The sequence below is a fragment of the Filicampus tigris genome, chromosome 9 (genome assembly GCF_054856515.1).
Source record: "Filicampus tigris isolate MCC_2025a chromosome 9, RoL_Ftig_1.0, whole genome shotgun sequence".
In the NCBI taxonomy this organism is placed as follows: domain Eukaryota; kingdom Metazoa; phylum Chordata; class Actinopteri; order Syngnathiformes; family Syngnathidae; genus Filicampus; species Filicampus tigris.
In genome coordinates, this window is record NC_141225.1 from 17,577,860 (window position 1) to 17,594,940 (window position 17,081).

At 39.6% G+C, this 17,081-nt stretch overlaps 1 protein-coding gene across 3 annotated transcripts in view; it reads right to left on the bottom strand.

The window, feature by feature from the left end:
* Positions 1–4,732: 4,732 nt before the first annotated feature.
* Positions 4,733–17,081, bottom strand: part of cpne5b (copine Vb) — a 79,097-nt gene continuing 66,748 nt past the window's right edge. For all 3 annotated transcript variants that reach the window (XM_086040956.1, XM_086040955.1, XM_086040957.1), the window contains 7 exons: positions 16,274–16,320; positions 14,989–15,170; positions 14,758–14,885; positions 13,398–13,500; positions 10,589–10,646; positions 10,069–10,142; positions 4,733–9,061 (listed from right to left, as the gene is read on the bottom strand). In XM_086040956.1, the coding sequence (XP_085897082.1) occupies positions 8,870–9,061; positions 10,069–10,142; positions 10,589–10,646; positions 13,398–13,500; positions 14,758–14,885; positions 14,989–15,170; positions 16,274–16,320 (784 nt within the window). In that variant the 3' untranslated portion in view covers positions 4,733–8,869. The remainder of the gene's footprint in view (positions 9,062–10,068; positions 10,143–10,588; positions 10,647–13,397; positions 13,501–14,757; positions 14,886–14,988; positions 15,171–16,273; positions 16,321–17,081) is intronic.

The window sequence follows — 17,081 nt, forward strand, 5'->3', positions numbered from 1 at the left end:
ACTGATGTTCAAGACTTTAGATTGCATTCATGGTACTGCATCTGATATATGGATTGTATACTTTATAAATTATGTCTGGATTACGATGGGTTCGATCGCGTCAATAATTACATCTGAGTTATTCATTTGGATGCAAATCCACTGATGAGGGTGCAGTTCATAAATCATTAAAGCTGAACTAATTAATTGACAGTGAGATTACATCCACAGCAACCTACTTTGGATTTCAAAGTTTGTGGATCATATTATAATTGTGAACTTCGGTGATCCATTGGGAGAAACACATGCGGAATTCCAAGTCCATTCATGAATTATTAAGTAGCCTATATGCGAGTTTTCTTCCATAACTTTCTTGGTCTTTCTACAGTGTGAGCACGCAATGTAGTGATAAGTGGATGCAAAGCATGGAGATGGAATTCTATTGACCTTTGCTTCTTACGTCAAGTGGCACTTTTAGATCAGTTTTACAGACGGGCCTGGTTGGGGCCCGGGGTTGTGTCCGACGGTTACATTCAACCCGCTTCTAGCTAATGTTAGCCAACCTTACTACTGTATAACAGTATGTTAGTTGACCTTACCACAACAATCAAATCAAACAAGCCTGAAGCAGTAGATCATTATAATACATGTTATTTATAGACTGGGTTGCTGAAAATGTTAGTATTCCTCTCAATTGCTTTTTGTCTATAGCGAACAATGAGGAGGAAAAGAAGGCCATTACATCCAATTTTGACAACGCAAAGACGGATCGCAATGAGGCAGGCAATGTGACAGAGCCAGATGATGTGTTCGGAGAGGTGACGAGAAGCAAGTATAGAGTGCCACAGGAGGAGAGCCAGCGGACTTGGGAGATACTGGTATTCAGAGACAGAGCAGGAAAGCAAGACAGATGAAGATCAGAGACATTAAGGCTGAGAGTGAGAGACAAGCAGAGTGTGAGATACAGACAGTCGACCGAATGTACAGGTATTGTACATGCATCAACAAGCACTGGACAATCAGGTTTGTGATGTTGGTAAAAAAAAAAAAAAAAAAAAAGCCTGCTTAATTAATGTTTGTGTGTTACTTTTTATTTTGATGATATTAAAATTGAATTAATCTTCATTTAACAGGGATGATACATACAATGTTGTCTTAAACATAGGAAAATGTGGTGAACATAAGATGACTAGCTTCAGCTAATTTGTAACTGTAAACTGACAATGTTATAGGCCTTGCCGTGTTTTTTTTTGTGCACATATCTCAACTTTCCCAGTCTTTTGTTGCCCATAACATTCATCAGTTTCAACATTAAATAATTTGTCTTTGTAATGCATTCAATTGAATATAGTTTGAAAATGTTTTCATTGTATTCTGTTTTATGTCCGTTTTTTTTTTTACACGCCCCAAACCAACATCGTTGGAATTGGGATTTGTAATAGCAAGGATTGCAATGTCACAGGGGGGTCCAAACTCATCTTGGAGGGGTACAGGCCTCCCTATTGGTGTGTGTTGAAATATGAATAAAGTTCTCATTATCACACAGCTGTTGCCTGCACAGTATTAGAATAATATTTTGGCAATGAAGATGAAGCGTCACTTGACGCTGCTGCCCTCATTTCCTGCCGCCAGTCCTGTCCTGCGGGTATGAATATTTTAAGATTAGTGGCGATTGGAAGAGCTGAAGCTTGCGACGCTAAAGCATGTCCTCATCCACAACCATCTTATTTCCATACTCTTGGACTGTACTGATGTTCATGTAGGAATACATTGAGAATTATAATCATTGTAAGCATTATAGTAAAGATGCCAAATACACATGAGTAATAATTAGTCAACTTCAAGTTTTAAATGTCGATACAGAGTAGTTATATTGACTCATCGACCGAATTTTTTTATGTGTGCGCTTCTCATGCTACAAGCAAGAGATAGTCAGATGGAAGAATAGTGTTGAAGTACAGACTTATGAAGGCCTTTTATTGTACTGTCTCGGTCAAGTGAGCATTAATGCAAATGGTGTAGGAACGCGAGTCAATATATGCTTCAAACGCAGTGTCCTCAAATATCACCCAGTGTCCATTGCCCTTCAACATCAAAGTTGTTGCGCCGATGACAGATTATACGGATGATCAAAATGAAGAATTCTTCAAGAAACTGCAACTTGTCATTGACAAGGTTAATAAATAAAATGTATTATGGTTCTACGGGGTGAATGGCATGCCAAGGTGGGGAAGGATGCTCACTGGGACAAGGGAGATGTAATCAGTCCTTTGTGCAATGACACTTCCAATGAGAGGAGAGTGCGCCCGCATGTTTCAACAGCATGGTGCTGTCCAAAACGCTAGAAGATGATTCTGGCATGTCCATTACTGGCAATACCACCATATTTATCTCACCCCGGTATAAAGGTGGCACGAATCTCGTATGAATAGACATAGAGCCAGATATTTCCCATGAGTAGAAAGTGGGCAGTGATCAAGCAACAAAAAAAACAAGCAACAAAAACAGTGGTGGGCGGGCAAGGTGGGTGGAAAATATTGGCTGCCATATCTGAAGACTTTCAGGCTAAATCGTAAAATGGGCTTTCTTGTATAGCATTTTTCCTCCTTCAAGGTGTGCTACGGCTACAGTTCAAATGAATCAATGCATTAGACATGAGGGCCACCATCAACAACATAGCAATGATTGAAGCCAAAATCAAACTACTGAAAAGTCACTGCAAATCCCAATCATGGGTAACCAATAGAAGAACAACAAGCAATGGACTGACGACAAGCATACAGAAAGATCTACAAGTAAATAAGAAAATAAGTGATGACTGTTGAACAATGTACAAACATTGAAGACAATCTTGAACAAAAACACCTTTGAAATTGTGAAACTAAGAAAAACCAAGTCAAAGCAAACACCAACTCATGGAAAAGTGGACTGAGCACTGTTTAGAATAATCCAACGACCGCAGCCAAAGCGGACTAAAATGTGCTGATTTTACAGTCTTCCAACAATGATGATTACCCAAACCTATGAGAAGTGGTAGTAGCAACATAATCATTGAAGGACGGGAAGACAGCAGGAATGGAAAAAAAGTCCTGCAAAATTGTTGAGGAATGGCAGTAAAGAATACAAATGATAACAAAAAATCTGTAAAAAGCCCACACAGGTCGCTCATTATTCCACTCCCAAAGGAAGGCGAGGTTTAACTATGCCAGAATGATTTTACTAGAAAGTTTGATTAGTCATGTCAGCAAAGTAATGCTCATAGTCAGACTCAGAACTCAGGCAGATGATAATGTGGCCGAGGGGCAAGAACACAAACCCCATGCCACACATTTTCAATCTGCGGATGCTCTGTGAAAGACATCAGCAGTATTAGAGAGCTCAAGATTTTTTATTTTATTTTTTTTGACACACATGGATCTGGTGTATTGCCCGGCCCAAAAAGAAATTTAGCTGCCCATTGAAAAATTTTCATCCACTGGGCAGTGGTTGGAGTCAAAGAAAATAGAGTGATGGATAGCTACATTAATCAAAACAACATTGTCTCCATTTTACCTTACATACTTAAATCCCAACGTTAACTACGTTACTTCCTTAAGTCATAACTGCACAAGGACTAAGCCTCGTTCACAGTCAGGAGAGGATTTAGAGAAAAAAACTGTTGTAGGTTGCTCTGAATGCAAATGAAAGCTCACTGGGAACTTAGGGCAAAGGGAGGGCACTTGAGGGCTGCTAACAAAAAGAGGAGGTGCAGAAACAGGTGGTGCAGGGAACAGGTCATGTCAAGAGAAATCCCATGGCTCATGTGAATTTACTAGTGCTGTCAAGCGATTAAAATGTTTTAACTAATTAATCACAAAAATTACATAATTGATCGCAATTAATCGTGTTTATTAACTACATTTTTTTTTTTTACGAAACTTGGAACTGATATTTACTTCAGTAAAATCTTGGAATTAATGTGGACAAAATACAAAAGTATATTTCGACTCAGACTGTTCTAATAGCTTACTTTGATCTTGAATTATTTTCCTGTAAAATACAACAGTTGAACAATACGCCAAAGACGTACAACTAATATGGTATTTTAATTTGGCTTTACAAAGTGTGCAAATTATTTTGGATTTCTCCAATAAGCCGTCGAGTTTAAAGTAAAATAAAACTACGTAAAAGTCCGCTGCTACAGGAAGTAAATAAAATGGAGTTACCTGAGTTAATTTTTTTGGGTGCGTTATAAAATTTAAATTTATCTCCATAGTTAATGCTTTAACATTGACAGCCCTAGAATTTACTGAAATAATCCACTGTAAAAGAAAAAAAAATGTCCAGGAAAGGACCGGGGTGCCAGTGTGGCACGCACTAGCAACAACTTTCCCATTTAATTAAGCACAATAAGAACTGTGTCATACTATGTCTAATCTGACTATCAGATTCAAACTAAGCAATCTGTTGTGTTTTGACTATTGGCCCAGGATCTCTTTATAGAACAGAGTCAAAGTTTCATTGTTGCCAGTGTCGCAATTTGACACAACAGCAGAAAGTTGTACTGGAAAGTGTTCTATGATTGGGCTTGGGCATGAAAAACTGAGCAGACTAACCGGACATCTGTTGACTGCAGCACAACAGAAGAGGTGATGTCACACACGTGTCACACACATCCACCCACAAATCTGGAGCAAAAATATGGACATTCACTGATGGCGCAAGTATCACAGCCTCATCGTCAAAGTCAAGGTCAGTAACTACATCAGTCACATTGCCCCTGTCAGCCAACAAATCAGACAAATAAAGTTTATTCGGTGTAGAACACGGTCACCCTGAAATCACAAATATCATAAATTACATTGCAAGTGTCATTTTTTTTTCCTTTAAATTGAATTTTAATTTAAGGCAATCCATTACAAAGCATTTCACAACCAACCATTTGACAATAATCATGTACAATAAAGGAAAAGCATAGTGTCATGCAAATAAAATAAAAAAAAAACCTAAGAGAAATAAATGCTGCATAAACAACAACGATAGCTTGTGGTATTAAAAAAAAAGTAAATAAACTGTAACATGCTAATTACATGCTACAATTCAGTTTTTTGACCACTGGTGAGAGAAGAAATGTTAGGAGAAGCAGGTACAATGTAGGAGAAACCGCAAACTGACATGCATGTTGTCTTATTGGGCAGGTTTCTACTTTATAAAATGGCAGTAACTGTATCAAAACAGGTAAGGACACGTGCAGTCAATCCATATTGAAAATCACAACCCTAAAGGGAAATGATGTTTAACTGATGGCTGTAGCAATGGCCTTTCATACAATACAAAAAAAAAATATTAAAAACAGTACGTATTCTTCATAAAATATCAAACAAATTCAAAAAGCACTCTTTAATACTAAAGTGCTGTTAGGATCAATATGCAAGTCAGCATTTGTGTATGCTTTACATTCTCATGCATATTGATGCCCATTTACATTTTCACTGTAAATGGTTTCCTTTGACACAAAATATTCTGCCCCCACCTGTTGTCTTCAAGAGTGAAACAATGTCAGTGAACTGTAACATTAAGTCTCGTTTTATGCTACATTGGCAAAATAAATGAATGACGCGGAATAAAACAGTGATTTCTTTAAAAGCAAAAGACACCTTAAATGCAGCCATTGCAGAATATTAGGGTGGAAACCAAAACCCCAAAAGTAAAAGAGATGATTATGACTTTGAGAAGAATACTAACAAAATGGGCAAAAAATACACAAATAAAAATATATATCTGGTTAAATTTATGATAATGATACATCACCGCTTTATTCTTTCATTTTATTTAATTATCATGTTTCCATTTTTATTATGTTTCTACACTGAAGGTTACCATGGTTATAATGCCTGATTGTGAAGCGGGTGGCATGATATGGTTCCTTTTATTATAAAGTGTTACTTTTTCCTCTAGAGACTTTTCAATGTGTCCGATACATTTAAACACGAAGGGTTCTATTTTTGTGACCAGCATAAATCTGTACGGGAGGCAAGTTAGAACGAGTTTTGGTAATTTTGACAATGAACGCAAGCTGGTGTATTCAAAAGAGGGATGTCTGCGCCGCTGTGGCAGTGAAGCGGCTCCTCTCATTCCATTTAAACATGGCGCAATGACAATCTCGCATGGAAACGGAAGAGGACACAGTAATCGCGATGATCTGTGCATTGTGGTCTTGGCTGGTGTGGCAACAGACAATGTTGTTATTATTATTATTATTATAATAATGACAATAATGGATGAATAAATTGATTTCTACAATGATTTTAAGGGTTTGATGCCTGCTGTTCGCATATTTCTGATTGGAATACATCTGACATCTTAACTTAAATGTAATTATAGAGCACTTTAAAAAAAACACAAAGTGCTGTACATTTAGGAAAAAAAACATGTTTTTGCGCTCCACTGCAGGTGTGATGTCTACGAAAAAAGAACATTTCTGTAATAGAGCTCAATGGACACAAAAATAAACAACGGGACTGTAGGAGAAAACAGAAAGCTGTTTCTGGCAACGGTGCCACGTGCTCAAACTCTTCTCTGGGGCTTGCATTGATCGTTGTATTGAAAAAGCAACAAATCATAAGACTGTCCCACTTTGCCGTCGGGGTTATTGTTCCAAATTTGATGCCGTAAAGTATATTTGTGATGTTGGTGCCACCTGTTTTACGCTTCAAGATCAATTTTATGCTCACTTTTCTAATAGCAAAGAATGTAGGTGGCTACAAAAGAGCGATCGATAATAACAGGCATTGCACATTGCGCCGATGATCAAATATAAATAAATAGCACATTTCTGTGGACAAATTGTGAACTTGCATCCCTCGCCACACTTGCAATAAAGTGAAGGACAACTACGGGAAATGAAAATTCACAGTGAAGAACACTCGCGGCAAGAATTTCACTGACTTGTGATGCAATGTCTGTACGAATGAAGGTTACCTGTCGGTTGATGCTTGGCTGCTGGGGGCCAATGGATTTGCACTGATAAGGTCTCACCATTTTATGTTTAGAACTGCGACAGGTTCAGATTTACTGACCGTTAAGCCTCATGGCAAAAACAAGCTGTGTTCTCCCACTAATCTCCAGCCTCCATTAATTCATTTTAGAGTGAGTAATACGTATGGTATGTCACGTTGCTTTCTTGGATGCATGTTTGCACAATTCTATTCCAAGATTGTAAGCATCGAAACAAGCTCAAACCCATTTTGTCCCACCTTGCAGTGCCTCAGGAGCAATACTGCGAATGGATTGGCCATTAGATAATCCAGCTAGAGTTGCAAAAGGTGGAACATTTCTGTGGGAATAAGATGGAATATATAATATTTGACTGAATATGATCTGACTGGAATTTACAGGGATTATTTTTGCAAAATGCGGGGTAATTTATATGGGAACTTAAACGGTGACTTTATGATGCATGACATCACAAAGGACTTCATCACATCTCATACAACTTGGTCATATATTTTTAGATTTGCATCAAAAGATTCTACAAAAGGGTATTTAGTTTTTTCTTTGGCTTTTTTTGGTTAGACCATCACAGATTGGTCCCAGTGATGTCAAAGAGGAACTGGAAAATGGAACGTATTGCGATATACAGTAGAAGTAGCCTAGCAATGATCCCGCTACATACGTCTCTTAGTTCAATATGGCTGAAGTTACAAAAGGTCGACAATAACATTAATAAGACAACAACGAGGAAAAGAATTACACTGGATGACCAGTTGCGTAATAGCCAGTGGTATCATTTCTACCCTGTGACCGTGACATTTAATTTGAATAATTTCCCATGGGAAAATGGTTCCAAGATATGAATAAACCAGAGATCTAACAGGGGAATGGACTGAGGCAGACGTTAGAAGTTACGACGTATATCAGAAAATTGCCGCCTCTTGCAACTCTACGTCCAGTAGATACGGACATCAACAATAAAGGGAGGTGTCTAAATAAATACAAATAAAAAAAGCAAAAGGTACCACAAGACTGGCCAAGTAGCACAAGAGAATCTGCCGAGACCAAGACATACTATCAACAAAGAAAGGTTTGAAAGCAAACAAAAACAAATAGTTACCTTGAATGATTGTTGCATGTCAACAAATGCTAAAATACGATGATCAGTTCAGAACTGTAAGGAAACAAAAATGGTGCGAAAAGAGATGGGTGACCATGCTTGTACAAATAATATCACAATAAATATGTTTTATATTTCTTTGAATAAATTCTTCTATCTTAATTAAATATATTCATAAGGATTAACCTGCAACCATTATTAGAGGCCATCTGCTGTTTAAGTGAAATAAAAATAGGTTTTGCTTTTCTTAAGTTTTATCAACGATCCATGCCACTCTGAATAATACTTGACAGTAAAATCTAAATAAAGGGACTCTTGTACATCATGCTCTGATAAACCTTTCCTCAATAAGAGAAGGGCAAGGTCTGAGGGTATGAAATACCTGATTGCTGTTTGAAGAAATCAATTCGTAAACTACACACAGGTATTTTTCCTTCATCATTCCTGATGCATCATTAAGTAAAGGAGATCATCTCCAAATATAAAAACTAATTCCAGACAAGAAAAGATGCCTGGAAATATTAACGTGTTAGGCCACACCAAAAACTGAGAAGTAGTGCTTCAGGTCAAAGTTCACATGTCCTGAAACACTGTCAGAAACAAGCACGGACAGGCACAAGTTTTAACCACAACATGATCTTTTTGTTCAACCGACCTGCTGTCCATTTCGACGTGAAACAGTCTACGCCGCAGTTCTGATTAAAAAAGGCTTTTTGCCAACAAGTCCTGGAAGGTTTGCATTCTCTCTTCAAGAAAATGCTGCGTCACGCTGTCAGTCATCCATAAAATGCCATCTGGTCAGATGTGTGTGTGATGGTGTGTGAGTCCGGGCGGCGTGTACGGTGGCGGGGCCGGGTTCGGTTTGATCCCTCGACTCTTCATGTAGGAAATGAACTGGTCGGGGATCTCTGCTAGCACGTCTTTAGCCAGCCGGGCCATGCTTAACACATGGTTGCCTGTCCGGTCCATATAATCTCTGAAGGGAACAAACTGAGGAGGAAAAAAAAACAAATTGTCATATAAAAACCCACTTAAAGCGGAAGTCAACGCAACTATTTTTTTTCAAGAATATGTTCTATGCAGGCCCACTAGTTGACACAAGGCATTCAAACTATGAGTAAAGCAGCAAAATCCACCCGTTTTTAGCCATCTCAGGGGGCGGCCATTTTTTTGTCACTTCTGTCGACTGACAATGACCTCACGGGCCCTCAGGGCTCAGATAATGACCAATCACAGCTCACCTGCTTTCTGAAGCTGAGCTATGATTGGTCGTTATCTGAGCCCTGAGCAACTTCGATGTCATCTTCGGTCGACAGAAGTGACAAAATGGCCGCCACCTGAGATGGCTAAAAACAGGTGGATTTTGTTGCTTAACTCATATTCCACAAACGCAATGTTAATCAATGCTGTGTTTCATTACACACAAATTGCAGAATCGTTCAGCAAACTTTTGATATGTTGTATACTGCACATTTGTGTTGCTTTCATGTGAATAGTTGTTGATTGGTTGTGTTTTGATAGACAAAGACAACACATGGAAATGCTTCAATTTTGAAGTTCCCCAAGGTAGAACAATTGAGGAAACAACCTCAAATTACATGAGTTCAGTTTATCAAGCATTAAGAGATTAACATTTGGTGTGTTTTGCTTTTTGTTGTTGTTTGACTTTATGTGTCTTTTGGACACTTATTCCAAAAGAAGCACCAGATTTAACAGGTGGTGTTAAGACCAGAAGCACAGTAACGTCCTGGAAATTCTATAATACTGTGAGCCAATGAAGAGGAAAAAAGCAAACCATATGGGACTGGAATATGCATTCATTTTTGACAAATAACAACAAAAAAACATATATGCAGCATATTGCTTCCGTTTTTTGTTTTTTTTATTAGAAGGAATGGCGTGGTATGCAACTTTTCTTCCGTGTTCCCTTTTCAGACCGAGATCGCGGATCTCAAACGACAGCGCTAAAACTTTTATGCTCCGATAAGAGCTGTTACCTGGACAATGTCTCTCTCTGCAAGTTTCCCTCGGGAAGAGACCCGAATATCATCACCGTCCAACTCCACCATAGCTGCAAGTACATCAAGGCATGAGTGGAAAGCAGGAAATAACTTATTGATACCGCACCTCACAAAAGGCGGTAATAGCTTTAAGTGCTCTCTAGCAGCATACATGTAATCAACCTGTAAAGTTCTGTATCATGGCCTCTGACATTGACAATCATCATTTCATGGTAACACTGCAAACCCAGTAATTACTAGCAGCCATTATATTTCAGAATTAAACACTCATCAACCTTGGACTCAAATGATTCTGGACAGCAATTTCCTCACAATAATGAACTGCTCTTTGAAATGTGAATCGCTACTAAATACATGTTCACATCGAGCATCGAGTAAAATGCTATAGGCCCTGCGATATCTGCATTGTCGCTGCGGCTATGTTTCTGATGCCAGCAATTAAAGGGCTGATTAATCTTCACAATTGCAGCGGGCTTAAGCATGAAAGTCGCCATACCGTCAAATTCTGCCTGACCCACACCGACGATGATGATGGACATTGGAAGCTTTGCACCCTACAGAATAATCAGAGTAGAACAATTAAAAACGTGTGCACATAGGCTATACACCTTGAATCTTGTAGAATGTTATCGACATTGTGACATCAGAGCAGTTACATGCTCAGCTATGCACGGTACAGCCACACTAATGTTCTGTAGCGCTCTTTAACTAGCTGAATGACCTTTAAGTCCCACAAGGCTTGGATGGAATGACAAAAACAGCGCATTATGTTGGATAAGCAAGGTGAGAAAGTATGCTGCAGCGGTGGAACATTCTCATTCCACGTGCTTTTGTGCCCTCAATACACATTTCCTTTTGTTGAATGCTCCCCGGTATCTCCTTTTGCTCACAAAATGTTTATCTGCATGCAGGAGGAGGTGAAATCAGGGGACAATATTAACTGCTACACTGATAAACAGCTGCTTACATATTGCGGTGGCAGACCAAATTCAATAGTCCGCAGGGCAAGTTTTGGCAAGCCCCGTGATGAGTGATAAAATGTTACGTGAGGTTCGGAATAGGCGGAAGCTGTTGTGAGCTGGGAGAGGAGGGAAAGGGAGGAGATGCCAACTTCAGTTAATACAGCATCCATCCTCGGTCACTCGCCCAGCCACTCCCAAGCCACACGTCCACACACACACACACATATGCACGTCAATTACTATGCATCATAAAAGATGACATTTAATTGTAACATATTAAAGGTCCTTTAGAAGTACCAGGAACAGAACAAAACGACACTTTACAAATCATTTTGATAGGCCTACTTTGCATTCTTTTTCTTACTAAGTTGAAGGCTCTTCTTCTTCGGCATCAACATTTGAATTTTACCCCCAAAGTTTGATTTTTACCCCATTTTTGCCAGCTCATTGGCTTACTTTTTATTACCACATCACACGACCAGGACAAATGTTTACAGAGGCATTTGCTCCAATGATCAATAATATATTTTTTTGCTCAGTCTCTCTGTGCGGCCCGTACCAAACGTCCCACCGACAGGTACTAGTACGCTTACTGGTGGTTGGCGACCGCTGTGCTAAGATACTGTGGCTAATGTTGGCTCGCTAGCTGAAATGAATAATGTATGTATTTTACAAAGTACATATGTCACAAACCGCAAGTTGAAGACTGCATCTGTTTACCTAATCTGGAACCTGATGACTAATGAGTGAATGGTAAATGGGTGGCTTTATTGGCGAATGATATCATCCAAAGACAGGGCAGCCCGACTGTTGGCGTAACAACTGCAGCTATTTACTTTAATGACATTTTTCTGGACAATTAATGTGCCTCTTTCACCATTGCTTCCCCAACCGAACATCAAGGCAAATAATCGGTTTTCAACACTTCTGCCAGTGCCTGTCCACCCACACACGCTGAGACAAATGTGTGTGTGTAGTCCATGACATTAAAACCCAAAATAACCTGGCAGTATACCATGCCCTATTTTTTCCACGCTGCTGACAGCCGAGAGTCAGTTTAATGAAACAACAAAGGAACCATTCATTTCCTCAGCAACTCACTGCAGATGTGCTCCTTAAATGCAAATGTCATGCACACGTATCCTTTAATGGCTGCTTTTCAAGACATAGGTGCATGCAGGCGCACACATTTTTCCGCACAAGATGTCAAGTTAGTTGACCCGACGTCCTCGATTTAGAACTAAAACACGCTACTGCCACTATCTTATAATTCTGCAAAGATTTTTTTTGATATGATGTAATTTTACAATGGGCCTTTTTTGGCCTAATGTTGTCTGAGATAGACTCTAGCTCCCCATTACGACAAAGACGATAAGCAATATAGAATATGGATAGATGGATTCTTACATCGTGATAAGCCTTGCATTTCCCTTTGTTGATTTTTTTTTTCCCCACCCTGCTTTCTTTTTTTCTTTCTTAGCAGCACCACTTGCACATTATCAGTCACGCCTTTAAGTTTCATTCAAGAAAATCCTGGTTCCAATCTAAAGTGCAGCAGAGTGCTTTTGGCATATGCGCTGAGATGAAGGATAAAGACAGACAGTTAATAAGAAGATGAGAGAGCGAAAGAAATCAAAGGCTGTGAAGGATTTGGTTCTATAGGGAAAGGGGTGACATGTCTGGTGAGAGCAGGATTTGATCCTCGAGAGGGAATGAGAACGAAAAAGACAGCAGAAGTCTTTGTATGTGTGGGCGAGACAGTCGCACTTTTCGCAAAGGCAGGCGGCAAAAGGGCCAGAGGGAAGGTGACGAGTTGTTTGACGCAGGGTATTTTTGGAGAGTAGCAAAAACTGCTATCATTTGTAAACTGTCACTGTCACATGCAGAGGTTAGTGACAAATCCAAACTTTTTTCGCATGCCATCCTTATTGGTTTTTTTTTTTTTTTTGGGGGGGGGCGGTGGGGAACACCTTGCCAGCATGTATAAAAACAACTCGTAAAGTTCCAAAGAGGGAGAAAGCTAAAGAAGTGGAAGCGGCAAGCATCAGTCGGCAGTCATAGAAGAAACTGTGAGATAGAGCAGCAGGCAAGATCTTAAAAGGAAGGTGTGGCTGTTCTAATGTGTTGACTAACAGTCGCAAATTCCCTTTAAATCCAGTCTGCTGGGTGTTCTGAGCCTGCGGCTGTCTGCGGAGGAGGTGAGAGGTGCTTAGTAGAAGAGAACAAGGGAAAAGGTTCTATTCAGAGCGGAACACAAAATACACACCCCATCGCCCTTCTTCATGAGCAGAATTTATCTCAAACCGTCTCAAACAAATGAGTCGTGGCCTTCCCCGCACTTACGTTAACAATGGCCTCTTTGGTCTGAGCCATGTCAGATATGACTCCATCTGTAATGATGAGGAGCACAAAGTACTGGGAGCCGTCTTGCACTGACGCCGCATACCTGCGTGCGCACACACGTTCGATGAGACATCGCAAGGTTTTCAAATAGCAAACAACCTTCATAATGTGAGTTGTCATGCAAAATGCTCAGCAGAAAATTACTGTATTGTCATTTTCAGTTCTGCTCGCTTCACAGATTGTCCATTTTTACTTGAATGCAGTACATCTTTTAAGATGCTAAATTTAAACATGTCGTTTGTTAGAGCTCTAATCTTCTAATCAGGTGATAGAGATCAATATTGGCTTCGAAGTGTGTTTTGATCATGTCACAAGTCATACAGAGTCCCCCCCCCCACAACGCCCACCCCCAAGTTGTTCATGATAGCGCATGTCAGTGCAAGTTACTGTTGACACGTCCGCTCTCATTTGTTCTGTCGACTAAATCAAGCTTCTCTTGACAGCTGTCATGTGATTTAAATTCATGTTCAAGTATGTCAAGTCCTATTTCTTGTGTTTTTGTATTTATTTATTTATTTATTTGTTTATTTATTCATTCGGTTATTTATTTATTCACTTTTCATATTAAATATGCCATCAGAACAATTTAAACAGGGTTTTCAAATTCATTTAAGAAAAAGAAAATAACTAACCGAATGCAGTAGTTTCAAAGGAGAAAATATGGCCCTGGACAATAATGAAGACACCCTTGCTTTCCTTCCTGTAATCATTTGAACCCAACAAAAGATATATTTTTTTTCTCCTTTTCTTTCTTTGCCATTTATAAAAGTTCTTGAATGCGTGCCTGATTTCTCACCCTCATTGCAAACGTAATCTTTGTTGATGGATTTTCTAATGGATTGACTGGTCAGTTTAAAACACTTTTCCATCTCTAAAATTATTTTGTGATTGGGATGGAATTGTTCTGAGGGAAAAAGAGGGCCGCATCCTAATGGATCTTCCACCACGCTTAACTCTACGTAGTCTGCTTTTTCCCCCCCTTAAAGGCATGACTGTCATCTGTATAAAGAACATTTCCCCACATATGGACTATGATTTGCTGTGCCTTTTTTTTTGGTCAGCAATAGGGTCCTCCACTTCAACCGCAATTTACGTATTTACTACGCATGCTATTTTTCCGTTGTGCTATGACTCAATTCCTTTGTATGTTGTATTTCAGGAAAGATTGTCCAGATGGAATGTAACACATAGATGAATTGTACAATTTCCTACTACATTTTGGTTAAAATGACGTTTTTATTCAAATTAGTAACTAACAAGCATTTTCCACTTATTGCCTTGAGATTACTGTAGTGTTCACCTTGCAACATGGTTCACCACTGGTGCGAAGTTGGTCGGCCCATATAGTTGTACTGTCTTCAGACTCTGATGGTAGGCTTCTAAGATGCCCTCTATACCGTTGCAGTAAGGATTCTCCATGTTTCCATTCTAAGGAGGGAGCACCAAAAATGACCCTTTAGCATCATATAGCGTTCAATCACAAAAACATAGTCGTCTCTGAGCTGCGAGGCTGAATGGAGAGTAACTTTACCAGTGGAAACTCATGTGACACTCGTCCATCAGGGGGGAGTTTGGCTCCGAAGCCAAGAGCGGGAAACATCTTATCGCTGTCATAATCCTGAATGATCTCCCCAACCGCCTTCAGTGCCATGGCATAGGCGTTCAGCTGGTACGGGTTCATGTAGTGGAGTGAGGTGGACTGAGAGGGGTTACCTATTGATCACACAACCAACGCACAGCTTTCAGTTAACTGCGGCGCACAACTTGTACACATACAACGCAGTCTTCTTCTTCAAGGAGTTTTTCCACAGCAGTCAGCTTGACATAGCAAATGAGTAAATAGTAGGACAGATACAGTTGTTATTGTACTGTGTATGACAACATTAAGGAGTTTTCCATTACATTTGTTCAACTTATAAAATGTTAGTTTTTCCTTGACTATGTGTATTCATTTTATTTTCTCTGGAATGGTTCTGACATCTGGTGTACATTTGACAGGATTTTATATAATATTCATTTTGATAGTCAAGTAACTTAAAGGTCAAACAATTTGGAATTCGGCCATCATTTCAATCATCATGGGGGTTACACAGGACTTGACAAAAACCTGACTGTCTTGATTGTATTCTAAAACATAAATGGAGAAATTCTACAGTATACAGCTAGCTTTATTATTGCTAACGCAACTCTATTGAGGCACACTGTACTACTGCATGACCTCTATAAAATTCAAACCTCAACACATTCATTACTTTGCCATGACTTGTTGGACAGCTTGTCAATAACTGTGACCTTTTCTGAATAACCCCACTGCAACGGCACGTTATTTGGTCATTCACAATTAACTACTATTGGGAAATCAATATATTGAATATACGTATAAATAATATATGCGCTAAACTAGGAATCCATAAGTATGACAATGACAAGGATGCTACTGTCATTACAAGTCAAGCTACTGTATCATTATCATCCACTTTATATGGTGTGAGCTAAACCAAGGGCTGAGTGTCGGACCAATGGACAAAAAGAATAAAATGTTAGAGCATAGACACGTTGCTGGGAGTAGCATCATCTATTCATAAAGCCTCGAGTGTTTTTGTCCTCTATTTTGCCAGCTATTACCTTTATTTACCGTCTATTGATGGAGCAAAGGTCATCACTTGCAGGTGACAATGTGTGTACAGTATCCGACAGAGGCACCTGCTTGTGTGTCTGTTTGTGATTGATTCCGAAATTGGACATGCCACAGTCAAAGAGCACTTCTATCTGTTCTGGCTTTACACAGCCCCACACATACACTTTGTATCACTCACCGTTTGATGCTGTGAAATCGATAGCCACAGTAAAATTGATCTGCGTCCTAGAAGGGGGGTGGAAAGGAAAACATGGGGAGAAAAATGTCGAGCCAAAATAGGCAGGGATATCAAATGTTCCTCATCAAGTTTCATAAATGATTTCCTAAGGTGCCAAAGGTCCAAAAGCCATCAGTACTACAATTTGTTAGTGCCATTTGTCATATGTAGTCAAGCATAAAGTGGTCCCTCAGTTCGCTGAGAAAGATTGAACTGATTATACCCGTGTACTTATCCCACTTTCACCTCCACGAGGAGCAGTGGAAGGAGGACACGACTTGCCAACGAGTAATTAAAGTGACGGAGCACTTAAGAACAAATCATAATCTAATTCTCCCTCGCCGATGAAGTTCTGCCTTCTTCTTGTTAATTTACGGCACAGTGACGAGATCTCAGGGGGGCCCGAATGACAGCCCCTCATTACATGTGAACGCCAGCCCAGAGGAAGGCAGGAGAATGATTACCAAATGAATGACTTAAAGATTCAAATTAACCTTTCAGTTTTAGACGGAGACTGAGAATGTGCCAACGCCCGACCCTGCCAACCTTAGCATTAATTACACATGATTGTATTATTCATGAGGCCTCTTCGATGCATTAGCTACCGTTGCTGCGTGGTATGGTAGCTTTGCAAACTGTGCTGCGGGTAAAGCTGTGACAGTAATGTCATTCTTCAAACTCGCCTCAGAAACGTGTGTTTTTTTTCCTGCCTGTTTGTGCAATGTGTGTGTGTGGACTGTTGATTTAAAGGTCAGTGTTATAAAAGCTG